General features: G+C 49.9%; 1 protein-coding gene across 5 annotated transcripts in view; it reads right to left on the reverse strand.

The window, feature by feature from the left end:
• The window catches only part of Mrc2 (mannose receptor C type 2), a 58,407-nt gene extending 43,953 nt beyond the window's left edge, over positions 1 to 14,454 (reverse strand). For all 5 annotated transcript variants that reach the window (XM_038326319.1, XM_038326318.1, XM_038326317.1 and 2 more), the window contains exon 1: positions 14,223 to 14,454. In XM_038326319.1, coding sequence (XP_038182247.1) covers positions 14,223 to 14,346 — 124 coding nt within the window. In that variant the 5' untranslated portion in view covers positions 14,347 to 14,454. The remainder of the gene's footprint in view (positions 1 to 14,222) is intronic.
• Between the last annotated feature and the right edge of the window lie 9,904 nt (positions 14,455 to 24,358).

The following is a 24,358-nucleotide window of genomic DNA, read 5'->3' on the forward strand; positions in this document are numbered from 1 at the left end:
TGACCAGCCTGCTTGCTTTGGGGTCCCATGCCTTCTGAGGGCTGGGACTGCAGGTGGGCCACCACACCTGTCCAGCATTCACACGGGTGCTGGGGAGTCACATATTAGATCTCATGCTTATTCAGCAAGTTCTTGACCCACTGGGCCGTGTTCTCGGTGCTCCTGGGATATAGACCATGTGATATGTATGGTTTTCTTCTTGTCGTTTTGCAGTTTTGTTTATAGTTGGTTAACTGCAGTCCTGCAGACGTTAAACTGTGCTGCTGAAGGCCTAGAGAGGGAACCAAATTTAAGATCAAGGTGTCTTCTACAAACTGTAGCAAATACGGTCAAAGTGAGTGTAAAAGACAGACCTGCAATCCTAGCACTTAAAAGGCAGAGGCAGGAGGATTGTGAGTCTGGGGCCACCTTGAGCTATATAGTCAGAACCTGGACCCAAAAGTGGAGGGGGTGGGCAATGGCATAGGGGAAAAGGTGAAGAAAATATATGCTTCCCAGATAAAAAATGTAAAATGGACATGGTAGCACACGCCTTTAATTCCAGCACTCAAGAGTCCTCACAGGCAGACGTCTGTGAATTCAACGTCAGTTTGACCTACATAAAGAGTTCCAGGCCAGCCAGGGCTACACAGTGAGACCTGTATCAATACAAGCAAACCAAATAAAAATTTTAAATGGGGGCTGGAGACATAGGTTAGCAGTTGGGAGCACTGGTTGCTCTTCCAGAGGACCCGGGTTCAAGTCCAGCGCCCACTTCGCAGCTGACAACTGTCTGTAACTCCAGTTCTAGGGCTTCTGATGCCCTCACACAGACTTGCAAACATGCAGGGCATCAATGCACATAGAATAAAAGTGGATAAATTATTAATATAAACATTTAAATGAACCCCAAATGGGAAAAATCATAAGCTCAAGTTAGCCACAAGAAAAGCAGAGACATGAGAATCGTGTGCCGCCCAGGGCCAGACAGATACCATGATAGAGAAGAAGAACAACAGTTCATAGGGATTAAAGACTTACACCACCGAGCCTGTGGAGAGGCTTCTACGCCCTGGAAATACTGGGATGATATTTTCTGAACCCGAGGGTCGGCTCTGTGGGTTGTGCTCTATGGAAAATTAATCAAAGTGAACACACTGTGCTCACATGTCTGTGTTTGTGCCATACTCCAAGAATTAGAAATGTGAAACCAAGCCAGACAGTGGTGGCTCACACCTTTAATCCCAGCACTCGGGAGGCAAAGGCAGGCAGATCTCTGTGAGGGCTGGAGAGATGGCTCTGCAGATAAGAGCACTGGCTGTCCCAGCACTCCGCAGGCAGAGACAGGAGGAGTTCTGCGAGTTCCAGGCCAGCCTGATCTACTTAGTGACTTGCAGGACAGTCAGGGATACGCAGAGATCCTATCTCAAACAAAATCTAAAAAACGCAAAACACTGGCTGCTCTTCCAGAAGAGAATCAAGTGTTTGATTCCCAGCACCTACATGGTGGCTCATAACTGTCTTTAACTCCTGCCCCAGGAAATCCAACACCCTCTTCTGATCTCTACAGACAGCAAGCATGTACATGGTGTGCGTATGTACACTCATACACATAAAATGATAAAACAAAAACATTTAACATGATGAGGGGCATAGTCCAGGAGCTGTGTGGAGTCATGCTCTGCTGGTCTGGACCAGTTACACAAAGGAATTTGGGGCACAAAGGAAGGGTTGCTGGAATCTTTTGACTGAACAGTTGGCAGAATGAGAGTTGCCACCCTCTGACCTAAAATGTAGTTGTGTTTAAGAAAAAGCCTCCCACAGTTATCATGTTTTCTAAATAACATGTAATTCAGGTTAGTGTACGAGAAACTGCTAAATGTGGGTGACGTGTTTCTATCTTATCTTCTCTACACACCCAAGTATGATTATACATACGTACAGATATAACATAAGAAAATAAACAACATGTTCTAGCCAGGTGGTGGTAGCGCACGCCTTTAATCTCAGCACTCGGGAGGCAGAGACAGGCAGATCTTTGTGAGTTCAAGACCAGCCTGGTCTACAGAGCGAGTTCCAGGACAGGCTCCAAAGCTACCCTGTCTCAACAAACAAACAAACAAACAAACAAACAAACAAAAAACCCATGTTCTAGAATCTTGTTTCCATATTTAATTCTGCACTGAAAGTATTGCCTTTTAAAATATTGGGGGTGGGGAGAAGCCAAACCATTTTATACTAAATTCAGGCTTGAGAGATGGTTCAGCAGGTAAAGGCAAGGCCACCAACCTAAGTTCGATCTTCAGAACCCACATGGTAGAAGGAGGAGGGCTCCCTGGTAAGCTGTTCTCTGAACTCCATATGTTTATATGGCATGGCTGTCTGTCATGCCTACATATACACATATGTACATAATATACATAATGCCTTCCTGTATGATACACCATATATCACTTACTTTTTCCTTAGTTATGGCTTTAACTCATAAAATCTTTCTTTTTTATTTTTATTTTTATTTGTTTTGGATAGGGCCTCACTATGTAGCCCTGGCTGGACTGAAACTGACCACGTAGACCAGGCTATCTTCAAACTCACATAGAGCAGCCTGCCTCTGCCACTGCCTTTCACTTGAAGTGCTGGGATTAAAGGTGTGTGTACCACACCTGATTTAGTGAATATAATTTCTTAATCGTACATGCATGTGAGGCTTGTGATCCCCATCTTAAGATTTGTTTCAACTTTTTATACAGTCCAAACCAGCCAACAAATACGGACCACACGGAATGTCTGGCGAGCCTATGGAGAATTGTTAAAGTCATTAGCTTTGAATTTGACTTTCCGCGTTTTCCTTGGTGGGCAGTGTGTGCTACGTCTCTCTGTCTCGCACTAGACAACAGTGAACCACAGCTCTATAGGACAACCATCATAGGAAACAGCCAGTGCTTTACATATGGTGTGGCTAAACTATGACGTCAACAACAGTAAGTGACTTACAATGAGCTTATCTCACACCCCACAGTTGATAAGTACCCCACAGTCACATTATTGGGTCAGTCTTTCTTGAAACGACCTGGAGACACACAGACAGTATCCTGCTTAGGCTTCTGTTTTTGTTCCAAGACAGGGTCTCCCGTACCCCAGACTAGCTCCAGACTCACAAGGCAGCAAAGATGACCTTGAACATCTGAATCTCCTGCCTTCACCTCCCAAGTACTGGGATTACAAGAGTGCCCCACCATGCCCAGTTTAGGCGGTACCAGGGACAAGACGCAGGTCTTTGTGCATGCGAGGCAGGTACTCTTCCAAGCTAGTCTCAGCCTTCTCTTTTGTTATTTGTTTTGTTTTTGTTTTTTGAGACAGGGTTTCTCTGTGTAACAGCCCCGCAACACCACACCCCGGCTCGGCCTTTGCTTGTGTTTTGTGATTGCTAATGACTTTAACAATTCTCCATAGGCTCGCCAGACATTCCGTGTGGTCCGTGTTTGTTGGCTGGTTTGTGCGTGTGTGTGTGTGTGGACTGTCTGCATCTTTCAGTCCTACCTGCTCAGCTCGTAGGAGCCTCAGCAGTACTAGAAGCCATCCGTCAGGTTATGAGCTCGTAGCCACGTGTGTCACAGAGAGCTCTTATTCATCGCTCATCTAAGTTTTATTGGAGGAGAGACCCTCTTTCTTTTCCTTCCCTGCTCTTGTGACTACAGACAGCACAAATTAGTTCTGAGTCCTTTTCCGTGTTTGCGACAGAAGGGGTCGCGTGTATGCTTCTGGGTCAGCACCCTGGGGAGCCTTCTTCCACACCACTGTAGCAAGCTGTAGGCTGCTCGTTCGCTACTGTGCATTACAGTACAGACCGCAAGAAAACACCAGTCTCCTGTGGAGAGCCCTTTCGGGAGTTTTCACTTGGGGCTAATATTCAGTTTGGGCTTTGTTTGTTTGTTTTTGAGACAGGGTTTCTCTGTGCAGTCCTGGCTGTCCTAGAACTCACACTATAGACCAGGCTGGCCTCGAACTCAGAGATTGGCCTGCCTTTGCTTCCTGAGTGCTGGGATTAAAGGTGTGTACCACGGCCCACCTACTTTGGGCTTTTATGAATAGTGCAGCGATCAGCATTTTGCTTTTTTAAAAAACAAAAAACAAATGTAGTTTAAATTCCTTAGGTTATCTACAAACTACACAAAAGAAAAGGTACCTGGTGAGTGGATTACCTGGGGGAGTGGAGTACCTGGGGGAGTGGAGTACCTGGGGGAGTGGAGCACCTGGGGGAGTGGAGCACCTGGGGGAGTGGAGTACCTGGGGGAGTGGAGTACCTGGGGGAGTGGAGCACCTGGGGGAGTGGAGCACCTGGGTGAGGAGTGGAGCACCTGGGGTCTGATAGATACCAAAGGAGATTCTCTATCAATCAGCATCACACACACACACACACACACACACACACACACAAACATGGGGAGAGGGACAAACTGGCACCAATGTGACACAGTGGGAGGACCCACATCCATGCAGCCTTCCCCACAAAAATGTTGAAGACAAATCCAGCAATGGGTAAGGGATGCAGATGCAACATTTACAAGACAGCTGACCTAGAACTCAGAAGCGCAGCACGACAAGACAAACGGAACAGCCAAGCAACGATGTCAGAGCGAAGGAAAATGCAGAAACATGACATCTAAATTTAAAGCAGCCTTTAAAACCACTAATGAGGCAAGATGTAGAACTTTCAGCTGCCTTGCCAGTACCATTTCTCCCTGTACACTGCCATGACCCACCATGATGATAACAGGCTGAACCTCTGAACTGTAAAACAGCCAATTAAATGTTTTCTTTTATAAGAAAAAAACACATCAGTGAGGCCCAGGGACATGATTCAGTCGGTGGAGCACCTGTCTGATACAAGGCCTGGATCATCCCCAGCATTGCAGAAACTGGTGGTGCCTGTGATCCAAGCACTGGGGAGGTAAAGGCAGGAGGATAAATTAAAGGATATCTTCAGTTACAGAGTTTGAGGCCAGCCTAGGCTACATGGGAGCTAGTCTCAAACAAAACAGCATGTTACAGGGATGCAGAGGATCGCTATGATCTCAAGGCCACCTTAGACTGCACGGTGAATTCAAGACAAGCAGAGCCATGTGTCAAGACCCTGACTCGAAAGAAGGAGGAGGGGGAAGAAGGAAAAGAGAAAAAAATTACTGGGAGCTGGGTATGGTGACAACTGCCCGTAATCTGAATGCTCAGAAGGCAGAGGCAGGACGGAGACTTTGAAGCCTGCCAGGCTACGCAGTGAGATGGGATCTCAAAACAAAGAAGCAAATAAAAGTTGGGTGTGGTGACATGCACCTTAAATCTCAGGAAGCTGAGGCAGAGGCAGGCAGATCTTTGTGAGTTCCAGACCAGCCAAGGCAACTTAGGAAGATCCTGTCTGAAAAGACAAAAACCAACAAAAACCAACACACACACATTAATGGGACAACTGGAAAATCCAAACATGGACTACATACTAGGAAAAACCCCACTACATATCATATCTAGAAAAAAGCCCACCGTATATCATTTCTCAGGTGTGAAGATATCATGGTTGCATATGGCTATGTCTGTACCGGGTAATCTTCTGTTCACCAGGCACAAGCTGAAGTCACCCGAGAGAAAGGAACCTCAGCTGGGGAAACGTCTCCGTAAGATACAGCGGCAGGCAAGCTTTTAGGGCAGCAATTCTTAACCTTTGGGCCTCGCATATCGGATATCCTGCATGTCTGATATCTACATTACGATTCACACCAGTGACAAAATTACAGGAATGACATAGCAACAAAATAATGTCATGGACGGGGGGCTGTCTTAGTTGGGGCTTCTGCTGCTGTGAAGAGACACCATGACCACGGTAACTCTCATAAAGAAAACATTTAAGTGAGGTGGCAGCTTACAGTTTCAGAGGTTCAGTCCGTTATCATCAGGGTCGGGCATGCGATGTGCAGGCAGACATGGTGCTAGAGAGGTAGCTGAGAGTTCTATATCTCTCAGGCAACAGGAAGTGGACTGAGACACCAGTGTGGCTTGAACATATATGAGCTCTCAGAGCCCACCTCCACAGTGACACACTTCCTTCAACAAGGCCATACCTATGCCAACGAAGTCACTTCCATTTTCTCTCAAACCACCACAGAGTCACCACAACATGAGGAACTGTATTAAGGGGTCACAGCATTAGGAAGGTTGAGAACCACTGCTTTGGGGCATTTTCCTAATTAGTGACTGATCAGGACGGCCCAGTTCATTGTGGGTAGTGCCATCCCTGAGCTGGTGGTCTCAGTTCTATTAAAAAAAAAAAAAAAAAAAAAACAGGCTGGACAAGCCATGGGTAGCAGTCAGTAAGTAGCACTTCTCCTTGGCCTCTGCATCAGCTCCTGCCTGCAGGCTCCTGCCGTGGCTTCCTCTGGTGATGAACACTGCCGTGGAAGTGTGAGCCAAACGAACCCTTCCCTCTCTAGGTTGCTTTGGTTACGGTGTCTCGTCACAGCTAATACTCACCCGAACTAAGACAAGGCCTTTGCAGTTGACGAGCGGCTAAGTATTTAGATATGAAATGTTGTATTTCCCATGACTTGAGGAAGAACATGTTGTCTTGAGAAAAGAACATGTTGAAACATTTTCCCACACAACCTTATGTCCTTAGGACCCTCCCGCAAGCTGCTGCATGAAGCTGGGGCTCATTCATTCACACGGAGCCAACTGTTTTGTATGTTTACTCTCGAATTCATTTGTCTGCATTTTCCTATGCATTTCAGAGGGTGTCTTAGCTGTCAGCAGAGTGTTCCTGCCAGAGATCTCAGAGCGGCCTGCTTTGTTTGTTCCTTTTAATGAAATGCACTTTATAAATGTCACATAAAATAAAACTGGTGAACATCTGACCCTTGGTTTGGGGCATGCACATGTTTGTGTGTGCACATATGTGTGTGTATGGATACACATGTGTGCAGGCCAGAGATTCTTGTTGCGTGTCTTGCTCAATAGCTTTTCTTCTGGGTCCTCTGCAAAAGCAGTCAGTACATGCTTTTAACCACTGAGCCATCCCTCCCCCTCCGAAAATTAATTTAATTTCTCGTCATCTTTGAACCTTCTACACAACAGTACATCATCTGAATTCCTTCAGGAGTGTTTAGCTCCAAGTTGAAATTAAATTTCCCTTTTCTTTCTTTTTCTTTCTTTTTGGTGGGAGGTGTAGAGCTGGGAGCTGAACCCTGGTCCTCTCTTCTCACATGCTAACCATGTTCTCCACCACTGAATGTCCCCCCCCCACCCCCAGCATGTTCTAGTTGTAAAATCCGTAGTTTCCCAACATTTAAAAGTAAGGGTTTCATTTCCTATCAAAGTTTGTGCCCAGTGAGTCTCACATTGCGTTTTTACAAGAGCTCAAAACTTTTCCTTCTGGAGATTAGCCTCTTCCATTAGACTTCTACCATTTATCTTAACCCAATGCCGTATGCGCTTCATGACAATGACATCATCCAACTAGTCCTTATTGTCTTTGGGGACACTTTGTGCGCTTGCTTTAATTTCTTCCAACTCAATAAATATCTACTAAACACCACCGTGTCTCAGGCATTGAACCCGCCCCACCGTGCGGGAATTAAAAAGTGGGATACAGCTTTGAGGGACAAGTATGTGTTTAGTATATGTAAGCCCTCAGACAGACTCCCAGAATGCTCTCTTCCTTCAAAACATGCTGCTGAGAGAGAGTTGCTTCTAGGCTAGCAAGGGAGGAAGCAGCCACCCCAGGGCTGGGGAAGGTGGCAGCCGCAAGATTCAGAGGAAGCTTCTGGCTGAAGGTGACCGTCCAGCCTCAGGCACTTACGCTCAGATGTAAGCAAGCCACAGAGACAGACCTGCAGAAAGCCACCAGCACAGGCTCTGAGGAAAGCAAGCACATTGGCTTTTAGGGGCAGTCTGGGACAGCCTTGGGTTTAGCACTGCCCACTCCAGGGACAAAAAAGTCCTCCAGGCACCCACAATGAGGGCTAAGTAAGAAAGTGAAATCACAGGGAGGAAAGTGTGGCAAATAAGGACCTGAGGGACACAGGGCCACCAAGGGTGGGATTCCCCATCTCCAATTTGGTAATTATATTTACTTTTTTTTTGGTTTTGTCGAGACAAGGTTTCTCTGTAGCTTTGGAACCTGTCCTGGAACTAGCTCTTGTAGACCAGGCTTGCCTCAAACTCACAGAGATCCGCCTGCCTCTGCCTCCTGAGTGCTGGGACTAAAGGCGTGCGCCACTACCGCCTGGTTACTTTTTATATTTTATATTTACAGGTGACTTTCAGATGCATACAGGCTTGCAGGGACACCAGGACCTGAGGTTGGGCGCCAAGCACACCATCTGGATGTGGAGTGATGGCCGCACCTGCAACCCAGTGCTGGGAGGAGGGGGCAGGATGATCACATGTGTGCCTGGTGCCCACGGAGGCCAGAAGAGGGCACTGGATGCCCTAGAAACTGGAGCTACAGATGGTAGTGAGCCGCTGGACATGGGCGCTGGGAACCACACCTGGGCGTGAGAGCAGTGAGCATGTTCAACTGTGCTGAGCCATCTCTCCAGCCCAGGACTGAGGGCGCCGAGGACCAAATTTTATCATATTTGAGTCCCTTGATATTCATGGGTTTTCTATTAGCAATAAAACCACAGTAGCTTAGTGCCTGATAGCATACCGGACATGTACCTCAGGCATCTATAATCTGACTTACGTGTGACTCCCCTGCACCCACTCAAGGTGGCGTGTTCTTGTTCTCACCTGACAGAAGAACCAGAGCCTGGGGTCACACAGCTGGTCCATGAATTCTGGCCTCAAGGATTCTGTGCCACTAACAGTTCCAGAGGACTGAGAGGGAAAGGGGACAGGCTGGACACCTACACCCCTGCTCAGTCAGTACTGCTCAGACAATACCCCACCAATTATCCTTCTAAATGCCTTGTGGACACCAAAATCTGGCTTAGAGTTTTTCCTGTAGGGAATAGTGTGGCTTGAACCTGAAATGTCCCTGAAGGCTCCTGTGTCACATAAAGTCTTGTTTGCCAAATTGATAGGCTTCTGGGGAGTTGACTGGATTCTGAGGTCTCAAACCTCATCAATGGATGCATGGTTGCTGAACCCAGCACACGGGAAGTAGAGCCTCACTAAAGGCAGTGGGGCGTGGGGGTGGAGAGAGGTTAAAAGTTGCTCCCTGGCCTGTTCCTCTTTCTGCTTTTCCAGCCACCACGAGGCTGGTAGCTCTCTGCCACGTCCCTCCACCATGATTTTTGACCCTGCCTCAGGCTCAAAGCAACTCAGACCAAGTGACCACAGACTGGTCCCAGAAACTGGGGACCAAAGTAATTTTTCTCTTCCTCTTTGTCTATGCCGGGTATTTTACCACAGCAAGGAAGAAACTAACACAACTCTCAGCCCATCATGGACAACCCGCTACAGCTCTTCGGGGCGCTTCCCAAGAAGCGCAAGAGGTGCCGTCCGCTATTCTTAGGTTTACATTGTTGGGGATGTCTGGGGTTGTCTCCCCTCCTGGGAATTCTCAGGATTTATTGAGTCTTATGAGAAAGCTCAGGGGAACTCGGGAAGGACCTGCTTGGCAGAAGGTTCAGTGGGCAAAGGCCTGGAGGTGAGGGGGACTCACAGAGGATGAAGCAGAGCATGCTGGGAAGGTGACAGGGAGGCTCGGGGCTGGAAAGCGGTTGCGGTTTCACAGATGCCAGAAGAGCTGAAGGGGACAGGGGATGTCAGGAAGCATGGTGGGTCAAGCCAGTGGAGGACTTGTCTTTTTTATTTTTAATTAGATTTAATTGTTGTGGGTACAAGTGTTTTGTCTTGAATATATGTCTGTGCACCATGTGTGTGCCTGGTGCCCTCAGAGGCCAGAAGGTGTCGGATCTCCTGGGACTGGAGCGACAGACAGCTGTGAATTGCCTTATGGGTGCTAGGAATCAAAACCCGGTCCTCTGGAAGAGCGCGCTTAACCACTGAGCCATCTTTCCAGCTTCGAGAGTTTGTATTTTGAAGGTGCAAAGCCAAGGGCCCCAGGAGAGGACAGAGTGGTCCTGAAGACTAGGTGCAGAAAGAAACCAACCATGAGTGCTCCAGCTGGAGCCACGAGGAGCTGGCCGAAGAACGCAGCCCAGTCTACTTGCTAGGGCGTTGGAGCTGACTGTCCCCAGTCTTTCCTGGACCACAGATATCACCATGCAGCCCCTTGTAGCCTATCGAGGAGTAACTAGAATCTTAGAATCTGCAGAACTCAGGGTGACTTCCAAAAGCTATGTCACAACTCCAGTGGCCCCCCAACCCCACCCAGATTTATAGGGCTCTGTCATGGGAAAGGGGCCCTCCTCATCTCACAAAGGTGTAAACAGGAAGACACATTTCCTGCCAGTGATATCCAAGCCCCCACCCCCCAAGTCCAGGGGAGACCCCATGAGCCATGCAGGACGGGGGTGGTTAGACTCAAAGGAAGAATAGGCTTTAGTCATCTTTAGATCTCATCACCAAACAGGCTCGGGAAACATACATGAATGAATGAATGAATGAATGAATGAATGAAATAATGAATGAATGAAAGAAATGAACAAATGAACATGTGAAATCCTGACTTCGAGGAGCTGAGGTGCTTGGCTGAAGCACCTTTAGGCATTTGGCACTTTTTATCAATACCTCCTTGGGGAGGAACATCTCAGGGACCCCAAGGACAGGGAGAGGGAACTTAGTCTCTGCCTTCGTGGCCCATGGAGATGTGTGAGGACCACCTGACAACATAGGGCTGTCCACCCACTCTTTTCTTCACTGTCCCTCTCAAGAGGACACACGGGTGGGTGTTCTGTTTGGATACGACAGCCCGGTCTCCAGGGCAATGTTCGGAGGGAGTCTTTTGATTGGATCATAAGGGCTTTACCTAATGGATGGATGGACCCCTCTATCTAATGATGGGGTCATAACGTAAGGGTATTATCGGGCGACTAGGAACTAGAGCCCGGTAGGAGGAAGTAGGTCACTGGGACCTACTGCCTTTGAAGGGTGTACCTTGCTTGTCCTTGGTGCCTCGCCATCTTTCTGGCTGGCATAAGCAGAGCAGCCTTCCTCTGCGGCTGCGACCCTTTGTTAGGTTTCCGACTCAAACAGGCTTGAGGGCAATGGAATCAGCTGACTTCGGGCTGAAGTTTTAGCAGCTGAGAGCCAAAATAAACCGCTCTTCCCTAAGTTGTTTAGATGAAGGCACTGAGTCATAGTGACAAGCTAGCTAACACTGGTACGGCGGTACTCTGAGATTAGTGCTCCAGGGCAATTTTCCTGCCTTCTGCAGCGCTTCTGCTTCAGTCCGGTACTGCGAGGTCTAGGCGCTCGCTCTTGCCTCACCTGCGTCCGGCTCCATTTCCCACTTTCTAGGGGTAAGGTCTTGACAAATCACTGACCAGCTTTCACTCTGGCTCCCAGGGTAAGGTCTTCCCAGGGTTAGGAGCTCTGAGCAGCCACCACCATAGAAACAACCGCGTTTATTGTGGTCACTTCGCCCCTCCCCGATGTTCACACTGGTGATGGATTCAAATGGAGAACCTGAGAAGTTCAAGGCTTCTCCATCCTATCCCGCAGTCATGCCAACTTGTGAGCACTGGACCTGGCAAACCCAGGCTTCCTACCCATTTCACACACCTTGCCCAGGTGAACTCAGGCTCCAACAGAAACCCAGCGCAGAGCACAGGGGCCTTGGCAGCTTGCTAAAGCCAGGAAGGCAGAGCTTCATGGGGAAGGACGGTCTCAGTGGGGCTCTGGCTGGACATGCAGAGGTTTGTCTAGTGACTCTGTTGGCAATGACAAGCACCCAATACCTCTCCGATGGAAAGCCATTTCCTCTGAGTGCCCTTTCGACAGAAGTCCTTCGCCACAGTAGGACTTCCCAAGGCCTCCTGATGGCTCCACCTGGACAGCAGATCCCCCGCTCCAATGCAGAGCTCATCTTGTTCTAAGAAACCTTCAGCACTTGGAGTCCTACGGCCAGCCTGCAAGTGGGGTCTTCATCGGGGCCGTTCAGGCACCAGGCCAGTTCTCCTTCAGGAACTAGGAAGCCTCCACATGATACTCAGTCGCACCCGCCCCTTCCTGGCCTGCTCTCTCTGAGCATCCCTGCTCCCCCTTGGACCACAGCCTCCTGTTTCTACTCAGCAAGCATCCCCGGGCCCAGCCTCTCACTTACTAGATGTGCCCAAAATAAACCACCAGACTCCTCTTACGACTCCATTTTCTACTCTACAAAATGGGTCCAACGACACTTACCTCAGCATTAAATGAGAAACTGGACGCTAGGCAGTAAACGGGGTCTCTAGGCTGAGAAAGGGCACTCACTGAGCAGCCTTCACCCCACACTCAACTGCTGTCATTCTCCTGACGGATTTCACTTTCTCTAAGGACGCATCTCAACTCTTCTAACGCACTCGGCTTGGTGCTGTGTCCACGGAGAGTGGACCAGCACTGCAGCGGGAGCATGCTTTATGGGATCCCTGAGGAAGTAGAGATGAGCCCACAGGCCCTGCACCAGCTTTCCAGACAAGGGACCCATGGAAGTTGAATGCTCCTGCCCTAATCCTACCCACTTCCAGGATTTGGCTGGACGTGTTGTGTGCACTGACAGGGAAGCTGTGTGATGTCACCCTCCTGCTCAGGTGCTTTGGTGGCAGCTCCTCATCCCCAGCTGCCCTAGCCCAGGCCAGGCTGAGGTGGGTAATCCAGAGAAGGCAACAGCCCAGGCTATGGGTATTTTGTGTGTAGGACACAGCCTGAGAGAGCAGGAAGGGACAGAAGAAGCAGAGACCAGGAATCACAGGGACCCTGTAGGCCTCCTTTTTCTCCCTGACTGGGCCCCTCATCAGGCACCTCCACCCCCCTGTCAAAAGCTCCCTGGGGGGAAAAGACCGAGTCAGCATTCTCTGGCCCAGCTCTTTCCCAGGGCCTGGCTTTAAAATCCAGTCTAGGGCTCTTGGAATGGCCACCCTTTCCCTCCTCCCTCAGATCCTGCGGTCCTGTACTCTTTACAGCAGAGAAGACCCAGAGGTGAGAGACAGGCCGCACATGCCTGCTTCCTTCCTGTCTGCCCAGGCTCCAGGTCCAGGCTGGATGGGAGGCAGGTCTTCTATGTGACTGTGGCTCACCTGGACCCTTCTTTTCCCCTTAGCAGATGCCCACAGCACACCAGGCCACGCCACGGTGAAGGCCTCAGACTCTCCGGGGGTCCCGGGTCCTAGCCCAAAGTGCAGATGCTGTCCCAACCCTTTCCACTCACCCCAGCCCAAATTAAATAAAAGGGGATGTGGAGGCAGCACCCAGTACATTTTTTCTTTTACTTCTGAAAATTCTCTCGGGGATTTTCTGAATGCCACCTATGTTCAGCTTCTTCTCAAGAGGGACCTGTTTGACCTCACTCTTCAGTTACTTCTTGAGAAAAGAAGAAGAAAGAGAGCGCGGAAAAGAGAAGGGTATAGTATGCGGAGCTTGTGTGATTGGTTTCTGAGGGTTGTGATTTTTGCATCTTTAGAAACTCTTTTGCAGCTCTGGAGATGTGCCAGTTTGGCCAGAATTGCTCACACCAAGTGAGAGCACGGACACACACACACACACAGGCGCGCACACACGGCCGCACACGGACACAAAACTGTCTCACTGGGTGCAGGAGTCTCACACCACAAGCCGTCCTTGAAGACCAAGAAAGAAAATGTAAAGACCCTGCCAGACGCTGCCCAGGAGGCTGACCCCTCACGTACAGAGTGTGAAACAATGCGCCTCTGGCTTTCCGGCTGCATCCCATCATACCCGGACCAGCACTGGGGCGGACACCGGGGTCCGGGTGGCCCGGACGCGAGTCGCCAGTCCTCCATCTCCCTCCCTCTCCCTCCCAGGCCGCAATGCCCAGTATCCCCTCCCCCGCCGCCTGCCACATCTGGTTCCACTCAGGTCCTCCCCCACCTCCAGGCGCGCTCCTCCTCCCATCTCCTTCGCTTCCAGAAAAGCGGAGACGATTTTTAAAAACCCAGTCACACACACACAGCACACACACACACACACACACACACACACACACACACACGCACGCACACAACTTTTCTCCAGAAAATAAGGGAGTCAGGAAGAGCAGAGAGAGAGAGAGAGAGAGAGAAGGAAAAGTTAAGAGGCCCCGCTCTCCCTTGGGTTGGCCCCCGAAGTTGGCCAAGTTGGCAGCGCCTTACCCGGGAGGGCGGCGGGGGCGATGGCGGCGTCCCCAGGGTGGCCGAGATGCAGTGTCCCGAGAAGCAAGAAGCAGCGCAGCAGGTGACGAGGCCAGAGAGAGAGGGCAGGTCGGATGGGCCCCATCCCTGCGGCACTCGGAGGACGCGAGAACCGAGGGCGCACGGCCCGGTGGCGCGCGATGGCAGCCCTGATGCTGGGCTCTGATGATCGCCGGCGAGGGGCTCGCGTCCTCCTCCGGGTCGGGACGAAGTGATGCCTCCCGGAGAGGAGGAGGGAGGAGGCAGGCCCCGCAGAGGGAGGGCGGAGGGAGGAGCGCCGAACCCGGGAGGAGGGTTTGAGGGGCAGAGGGGAAGGGAAGCGGGCAGCGTGGGAGGAGAAGGAGGAGGTGCGGGGGCGCGGGGGCTCCGGACCCGGCCGTAGGGGAGCGCGCGTCTGGAGGGATTCGGAGGGGGGGAATGAGCAGGAGAGGAGGATCAGCGTGGTCCAGAAGGACCATCCCCAACGTGCGCTCTTTATCTTCCTCCACTCTGCTTTTAATTCCTTCCGCCTCGTCTTCCCTCTCTTTTCTGCCCGGGCCTGGAGCCCCAGACGCTGCGTCACAGCCTCTCCTGCTGGCGCGGGCTGCAAAGCGACTGCAAAAACTTTCCGCAGAACTTCACCGCGTGGCGAGATCTGGACTGCTGCGTGGCCTGGCCAACCAAGGACTGGGGCGCGCGACTGACTCAGGTGGCCAGACCTGGGTCGCCAGCACCCGCTCCGTCCTGCCTCTTCTGCCTGTTTTTAGCCGCTAAACTTTTCTTTCCTAAGAGGACCCTCTCCCCTGGTCTGGTGGGGAAGAGGAGGAGCCCAGAACTCCGCCACCCTCGCAGAGACTGGGGGAGGGGAGGGCTCCCGTTGCCTGTGAGCAGCGCAAACTATTCTTAATCATCTTGTTTCTTCATGTGTGTGACTCCTGTGTCAGTGTCCACAGCACAAAGTGTGTGTGTAACACTTTAGTTAATTCCCCCCTACCCCGCGAGCATCCAGAGACCTGAGACAAAAACAGCCCACTGGATGTCCCAGAAGACCTACATCATTCCCACCAGCTGGGGTGCTGGCCGGTAGCACAGAACAAAACGGAAATTTCGCGAAGACAATCAATCCAGTTACTTAGTATTATGCAACGGGTCAGATGGCAACGCAGAGCACTGGACTCAAGAGTCTGAATTTTGGAAGACAGTGCATACCTGATTTCCCAAACAGCTTTGGAAGAGTCACTTGGGGCAGGGCTGAGACAGCACAAAGACTCACCCCCCTCCTATCACAAGTGATCAAAACACTGTAAAACTGTAATACGTTTTATTGTTTCCTGAACACTCCACTGTGGAGCTTTTTGGAAATAACAAATGTGACTTTTCATTGGCTCCTGCTGTGGGTAATCTTTCCCTATCTCTGTAATAAGGCTCTGCTCCTTGGCCCTTCCAAGTTCTGGCAGCTCAGATTCTTGGCTTACTATAGCCCACTGATTGTGGGGCCCCGGAAAGGAGCACCTGCAGGCCCCTGGGGAGGTTTCACTGCCACACAGCCCTTACAGTCTGCCAAGGGAAGGAAGCCCCTTGCTCCACGCAACCGCCCCCTAGGGCTTACCGTCTTGGTACCACATGTCTTGGGGCTCCTATACACACCTAGCCATGTTGGGGCTGCCTTCTCTAGATAGCTCCCCTCCTTACAAATCTTGTCACCTTTGTGGACTATGAGAATCTGCCAAGTATAGCTAAGCTGTGTCTCCCTAAATGAACAGCCTAATCACGGATGCTTCTGGAACAGAATTGGATCCCTCCTCCCCCAGTCAGAGGACGTTTTGGTACTGCTCAGTTGGCAGAGTACAAACCAACACCCTTGTAACAGGGCCCCAGGTCTTAGCACAACTGACTCCATGATGGAATGCCACCACCTGCCACAAATGAAAACAAAAACAAAGTCCATAGTTCTGGGAAAGTCTCTAAAGGTACTAACCTTTTTGTTGGCTTCTGTAGTTCTGCTTCTGGCTAGCTGTTCTTGTTAACTGAAGTGTGTCAACCTAGGGCATGTTTTTTGTGCTTAAAAGCTCACCCAGAGAAAGGCTGGGGGTTATAATGGGATCCCAAATATCCAGTGTAGTCGCGGGCTGGCTTAAGCCCATGTCCGCGAGAAGTCTTCTCTGGCGCATACCCCACATCAAGAGTGTGACATGGCTCTATCAAGTTGCCAGCCAGCACAGGACCCACTGTGTGTAAACATGAGGGGCACCATTAGTCCTCTGTTGTCCCCTCATCAAGCATCGCCATGTGCCACCTGCTGGGAAAACAAAGACATGCTCACAGTTGCAGTCTCGTGAGGTTCATTTGATGGAAAAATAAAAACTACTTTCTGCCATATTCCCTGCTGAGGAGAGTGCTTGCGGGGGGGGGGGGGGGGCAAGAAGCCAGCAAGTGCAACACACTAGCAGAGTCTCATTCAAGTCTGTTCTAGTCAGGGCTGTTCCCTGTATGTTAACTGGTCATATCTGCCATGTCTGTGACCACTACCTGGCTTAGATTCTTGGCAGAGAGCACAATCAAAACTGGAAATTGTCCTACACTGACTTCTGTCCCAGTTCTCCATGGCTTAAAGACCCTGTGAAGCCAACTGTGGTGGTACATAGCTATAATTCAAGCATCTGGGAAGCTGAGGCAGGAGGATTGCTTAGAGTTCAAGATCAACCTGGACTACATAGTTTCAGGCCACCTGGGCTAGACTGTGAAGCATTGTCTCAAAAAACGGCCAACCTAGCTAGGGTCTAGAACTCATCCTAGGCTGAGAGGGGGCCCTGGCACTTCTGTGGTCCTCCCGCTCCTACATCAAGATAGGCAGTAGAGTCGGTTGAGTTTCCAAGGCTACCCAGCCTGGCATATACAATAGCAAACAACATAAAAAGGTATCCTGTCTTAAACGTGGAAGGTGACTGTCCTCTGACCTCCGCATGCTACAGTATAGCATGCTTTGGCAGCTACGTGTGTGCACACATGCACACAGACACATACATACACACAGACACATTTATACACGTGCGCGTGCACACACACAGACACAAAGAGAAAACAAAAGGATCTTGGGGCTCAGCTATCAACAGAATATGATCACAGGCTGTCAGGAGTGCCAGGTGTCACGAGGGCTGAGATTTGAGGCACTCAGCATCCAGACTTTCATCTTCTCATAAAAAAGCACGAGAGCCTGTGCCGGTGGCTTACTCAGTATGTAGAGGTGGGGCAGTTCCCAACTGACAGCCTGTTACGTGCCAAGTTCCTCGCTAGATGTTTGGCACATAGAGCATCTCCTTCTGGGTCTGGGGACTTGATACTAAGATGTATCTTCAAACGTTTAATAAATTCACACTAATCTACCTATTACCTATGTGGAGTATCTTAGTATCGAGCCCCCAGATCAGAAGGTCTGTTATGGTAAAGTGGGTATTGGGAATCGGCTCCTCAGCCTCTCACAGTGCCCTTCAAATGTTGGCTAATTCAGCCACAATGGGCATGGCCAGGTGGTTTCATTAGAGAAGTCAGATGGGAGGAGCCCAAACTGGAGCCCAAACTGAATAGAGTTCAGGTTCCTCCATTCACACCTTGGGACCCCTAGCGGTTCTGCTCCTTGAGCTCACGGTGACGGGTCAAAGGGGCCATGATTCCTACCAGTATTAAGACTTAAAACATTTACATTTCAGGGACGGCACAACCCCAAGTCTATGCAGCCGTTCAGGAAATAGAATGCTCTCCCTGTCGCTTCTTGTGTTTGGACATCAGGGTCTCCCTTACTCGCTGACCCTTCGCCTTGCCTGCCTTGTTCCCTCTCAGTACCCATGAGATCTGTTCAGGCCACCATTAATCATGATTGAGATACCGGGTGCACACAAGAGGAAAATATAACCCCCCACCGCCCCCATCATCTTGAATCTTTGCCAACTTAAACTACTGTACAAAGATGGCATCCGAAGTGTAAACAAAGTCCCAATACAAGTGTCTTGATGCCTGGTGTAGCTGGCTGATGAGTGCATGGATGCAGGTTCATAACACTACCACTGGGTGGATGGTGCAGAAGCTGGGGCATGGGTGTCTAAGGACAGTTGAGTGCCCACCCCCCATTCCGTTCATAGCCACACGTCCTTGACAGTCACGGCTCCTCTCCAAGTCTCAGGACACTGAGACAAACATATTGGTGTCTTTGCCTCACGTTACTTAAGGGCTGTCTGCACTCTCTCAGCAACCATCAGCAGCCAGTGATGCCCCAGGGAAGCAGTTCTAGCCTAGCAGGCCGGGACCCACAGCGAAAGCTTAGGAAAAAGAGGACAAGGGACCGTGGGGATGTAACTGGATACTTGGGAGGAGGCTTACAAGACCTGGCCAGCTCTTGCTCCACGCAGCTCCAAGTGTGAGCCCAAAGAGGCACATGGGACTGTTCCACTCCACCCTCTCCAAGTCAGAGTCTTGCCCAGCTCAGACTGACCTGGGTGAACCTCACCCTTTCTATCTCCTGACTCTGACACAGCAATCTCCCCCAAAGGCTACTCAGGCAGACCTTCTACAGCTCAGAGAAGGCCCCAGAGCAAGTGGACTAAAGAAAGGAATAAAGAAACTATATTGAGTTTGGCTGCAGGCTGTGCGGTTTTAGGAAATTTATCATTTAACCTAAAGGAACCATCCCTCTCCTGTCCCATTACTGGGGAGCACTGTGGCATTTGTTGTCTCTTGGCTGACCTATCCCATCATGGCCACCTGAGAATTCTGTCTACTGTCCCTAGGTCCTTCCCTTCAGAAGGACTCCCTGTATGTCTGTGTTAGTGTAAACTGCTCCTTTGACTCCCAACCTGCCTTTTAGCTCCCAGAGGCTAAGAGATGATTGCAAGTCCCTTCCAGGATGCAAGAGGAGCAGACTTCCTCCCCAAGCCTAGAGTCCAGATTTTGACTCCCAGGAGTTTGGGATACAAACTCCTACTTAGAGAAGCCACAGGAATGTTGCCAGCTGTCAGCAGGCCCCTGGAGTAAGCTCAGAGCAGACAGACAGGGGACTGAGAGCTCAGGCTGCCACAGGATCCGAATGCTCACGTCTCATAGGCTCACTGCCCTTAGCTCAGTTTAGGATTCAACAGGATTCAGATACAAGCTGGTGATGGAGTTCAGGGAGGGCAGAGGCTTGCCTGAGGCACCACAGCAAGTAAAGGAGGAGACCAAGGAATGAGCTGAAGAAAAAACTGCAGTTGGGTGGGACGGAGTCTCCAGAACTTTCTGTCACCCAACGGGAGCATAGGTATCACCCTGGGCGCTCTCTAAGGCCTCCCCAACCTGGAGTGTGGTGCCTCCGCGCCGACAGGCTGAAAAAGGCGTCCACTTCACCTCTGGGACTTCTGCTCTCCTTTCCTCTGGTCCCCGCTTGCAAACTCGGAAGACTGAGACAAGAGACCCTGTGTGACTGCGAGGCCAGCCTGCTCTACAGCGAGTTCCAAGTCAGCTTCAGTTAGAATGAGATCCTGTTTCAAGCAAGACTGGGTCCAGTCCCTTCAACGGTGGCCCAAAAATAAAAGGAAAGTTCAAAATACTGAACTACTCCAATCCACCCTTGATCTTTAGTGGAGTAGAGACCTAGACCAATAGGAACCAAGTGGCTGTGTCCAGCTGGCCCAGCGTCTCCACTCCAGGCCCAAGAGCTTGGCCAGCTCTTCCCCAGCCTCGAGTGGGCACCTGGAGAGCTCGGGTCTGTTCTCCAGGTGTTTACTGAGTGAGTTAAGTTCTAGTCTGTGGAATGTAGACTGGGTTGAGATGGTAGTTAGATCAGGCTGTGGGCTGCCATCCAGAAATCTTTTTCTTTTTTCTGTTCACAAGATTTTCATTTTTGGCCAGGTGTGGTGGTGCACGCTTTTAAATCCCAGCACTCGGGAAGCAGAGGTAGGTAGATCTCTGTGAGTTCGAGGTCAGCCTGGTCTACAGAGTGAGTTCCAGAACAACCAGTGCTGTTATACAGAGAAACTCTGTCTTGAAAAACAAAAACCAAAAAACTCTCAAAAACCATCTTCTCCCCAAAACTCCCCAAAAAACAAACAGAAAAATAACTAAATAAAAGTTTTTAAATTTTAGTCAGCTGTAGTGGCTCACACTTTGTTTATTTATTCATTCATTCTTCTGGTTTTTCGGGTCAGGGTTTCTCTGTAGCTTCAGAGCCTGTCCTGAAAACTAGCTCTTGTAGACCAGGCTGGCCTCAAACTCAGAGATCCGCCTGCCTCTGCCTCCCGAGTGCTGGGATTAAAGACGTGCGCCACCACTGCCTGGCTGTGGTGTATCCTTTAATTTCTGTATTCATGAGATCTCTGTGAGTTAAAGGCCAGCCTGGTCTACAAAGTGAATTCTAGGACAGCTAGAGCTATATAGTGAGACCCTGTCTCAAACAAAACAAGAAATGATAATTGATAAGTATTGAATTCCTAGTTATTGGGTTCCTCCGCTGATGCAATAAGTCAAATCGAACAGAATTAGTAAGTCCAGATTTAATAAATAGAGCAAAGCAACTCCGGGTGACTCTCAGAAACAGCTCTGGCGACCAGGTCTTAAATATATCCTTTAGATATGGTCTTGAGCAGCTCCAGGGGAGGAGGTGACCCTTGGTAGGCTTTCTGAGGAGCAGGGTCTGGAATGAGAGGAAACTGAGTGGAGATCCCAAAGTGATAATAATTTTTAATGTGTATGAGTGTTTTTGCCTATATGTATGCCTGTGCATGTGTGTGCCTGGTACCTGTGGAGGCCAGAGAGAATGTCAATAACCTGGTACTGAAGTTACAGACAATTGTCTCTCTGTGTGGATGCTGGAATTAAACTTGGGTTCTATGAGAGCAGCTAGTGCTCTTAACTCTTGAGCCATCTCTCTAGCCCTTGACTTTTTTTTCTTTTTAAAGACAACTGTGTAGTCCCTGGCTGTCCTGGAACTCACTTTGTAGACCAGGCGGGCCTCAAACTCAAGAGATCCATCTGCCTCTGCCTTCCTAGTAATGGGATTAAAGGTATGCTCCATCTTCTAGATGCTTTTGTTTTTGAGACAGGTCTCACATATGCAGCCCCTGGTTGTTCTGGACCTCACTCTGTAGTTATAGACATGAACTCAGAGATCCACCTACCTGCCTCTGTCTCCTAAGTGCTGGATTACAGACCTGCACACCCCCAGCAGCATCCGGAATCTGAACAAGCATTCAGGATCTGACCTGTCCAATTCAGGCTCCCCATACAATCCTTGACTAAATATGCTATCTTGGTCTTACCACCAAGGTCCCCTCCCCCACCTATTAGGCCTGACTTGCCCCTCAAGGCACTCAGCAGGCAGTGGTGCAATTATGCAACCTGGTGGAGAGAGGACAGAAGGCTAAGGATCACCAGAGCCCAGAGGCACACTTTCGAGTTCCCAGGATCTGCATCTTTCATGTATGGGATTCAGCATACTCCGAGAGCAGTGTTTGATGGATACCCATTTCCTCCATAGATGTGTCTTTAGCAGATGAGAAATTTTCCCACGTGGCGTCATGGCCCTGATGTAAGTTGTAGAGTGGTGGTCTGAATCTCACACGAAGCTCTGCTGTCACTGTTCTACAAATTAAGAAGCCTGGACACGCTTTGTCTGGCTAACGCAATGGTCCGAATCTTCCTCAGCGAGCAGGTCAAGACATCCCCACAACCAAATCCACAGGGCAACCTGATCTAGATAACTCATTAATACTTCCCAGGAGATTCTGGGTTCTGTTCAATTTGACAGGTTTAAAATACTAACCAGCAAACGTGGGCAGGGCCCAGGCAGCAGGAACTCCTTTGAGATCACAGGAAGCTCTAAAGAGTCTGTGGACACAGGTGGGTGGCGGTGGTGCATGGCCTTTAATCCCAGCACTTGTGAGGCAGAGGCAAGAGGATCTCTGAGTTAGAAGCCAGCCTGGTCTACAGAGTGAGTTCCAGGACAGCCAGGGCTATTATAGAGAAACCCTCTTTCAAAAACAAAACAAAACAATCCCCAAACCAAAGCAAAGACTGTTCAACACAAAGAGCCATGGCTTCTGAAGCTAATTTGGAGGGACACACCTTCTTATCTTCCCGTAGGCAAGAGCTTACCCTAGGGGAATTGCTCAGTGACAGAGACAGTAACTAGCCATACCTGTTGTCACACACACCCCATGCCACCTCAAGCTATATCACCTCAAGTAACTCAAGGCAGAGAGATCGTTACCATTTATCCATTTAAGACAGTTTCTAGGAGTGGGACAGGAAGAACTATGCCTTCTAGATCTTTGTGTATATGTGCTCATGTGTTTGGGTGAACATGCATGCATGTATGCTGCCCTGTGAGCAGAAGCCAGGTCAACATCAAGGGTCTTCTTCATTTGCTCTCCTCCTTGTTTATTTATTTGAGGCAGAGGCTGTTATGTAGTCCTGGCTTGCCTGGAACTCATTATCGACCAGGTGGCCTCAAACTCAGAGATCTCTCTCTGCCTTCCAAGTGCTGGGATTACAGGTGTGCACCACCATGTGGGTTGGGGATCTAAACTCAATCCTATGCTTGCCTCACGAGCACTTTACCAAACCAAGGCATCTCTCTAGGCTGGCCCTATGGCTTTCCTGATTTATAAGCAAGATAACCAAGACCAAACTAGGGGTGGTAAAACATGCTAGTCAACTTGAATATGGCCAGAAAGGAATACATCTTTAACATCATAAATACACAGAACATATACACACACACATACACCACACATAATTATTCTGAAAGAATACATATAAATCAAAAATGACAGGACTAGATACAAGGGAACCCGAGTGATGTTCCACGAAGCCACATCTCCATTCTCTTCCTGCTGGTCCCCTCTAGCCCAGGACGGCAGAAGCAGGGCTCGTAGATTCCTGAGGACTACTAGCCAGGAGGGCAGGATTTAAACAAAACAAGGCAGGCGTAGGAGTGGCCTTGATGAGGACAAACATATGCTTCTGTGTGTCTGGAAGCCTACTGCCACCTCTGCACAAACATGGCACTCAGTGATCCCAGCTCAACAAAAGTTCAACCTGCAGCCTTCCTGATTACTACAGCTCCATTTACTGCTTGTCACCAAATGGCTCCGGGCTTCAGTTTCTTAGTCCCTAACAAAACTAAGGCCCCTTCCCCTCTACACTGCCTCCTCCCCCAAGCAGTCTCCAGGGAAAGAAAGCTTGAGGCTAGCAGACCTGAGGTTAAGTCTTCTAACTGGACACTTAACTACCACACCCAGGGGCCTGACCCAGGGCCAGATGGGTGGGGTCGAGTTACCCGCCAGTCCACTGCTCTCTGACCCCTTCTCACCATGGGGTCTCCTGCCCAGAGCCTTAGACACACACACATCCCTGGCAGACTCCAGTCTGTCTAAGGCCCCTGCTGGGCTCCGCTGCACAAAAGCACTCTTGTATTCCCAGCCCCCACCTGGCCCCAGACTTGCCTGTTTTCCCAAACTCTGGCAGGTTCCCTCAATCCTCAGGCCTCTCCCTCTTTAACCCTCTTCACCCCTCCAAAGAGCTGCAGCTCCTCTGTGCTCACCCTGATCCAGACCGCCCGTTGAAGCCATCTCTCTCCTGTAGCCCCTTGGGCCCCTCAGGTATAAGGAAACCCCATGAACTAACTCGGAAGATAACCTATGGCTTCAGGGTTTGAGGCTTCCAAGGTGAGCAGTCTGCCTGAGTACTGTTATGGCGCCTGCAGTGGGCTATGTCTAGGGCCTTCTTGCAGTTCCCCGAAGTGACACGGTGTGTAACAACAGTCCAGAGGTCCTGAGCTTAAGCTAGACTTGATTCCCAAAGATAAAAATAAAACAGGACTCATCTCCTCTGCAGCTGGGTGGGTTCCGAAGAAGCCAGAAACCTACTGTGTGCAATGCCGTGGGTTCCACCTGGCTGCTCCAGTAAGCCAGAGTCTGCCACCCATCTTTAACAGGGCCAACTAAAAGAGCTGAAAAGAGTGAAGAAGCAGAAAAAAGGAGGTTTATTCAATGAAGCCACATTGTGAAGAGCAACAAGGAGCTGCAGCGACCATCCAAGTCCTATCTTTGGCAGGCCCAGTGTGAGATTTAAGCTTTAAACGGAAACCAAGA

This window comes from Arvicola amphibius, chromosome 4 (assembly GCF_903992535.2).
Source record: "Arvicola amphibius chromosome 4, mArvAmp1.2, whole genome shotgun sequence".
In the NCBI taxonomy this organism is placed as follows: Eukaryota; Metazoa; Chordata; class Mammalia; order Rodentia; family Cricetidae; genus Arvicola; species Arvicola amphibius.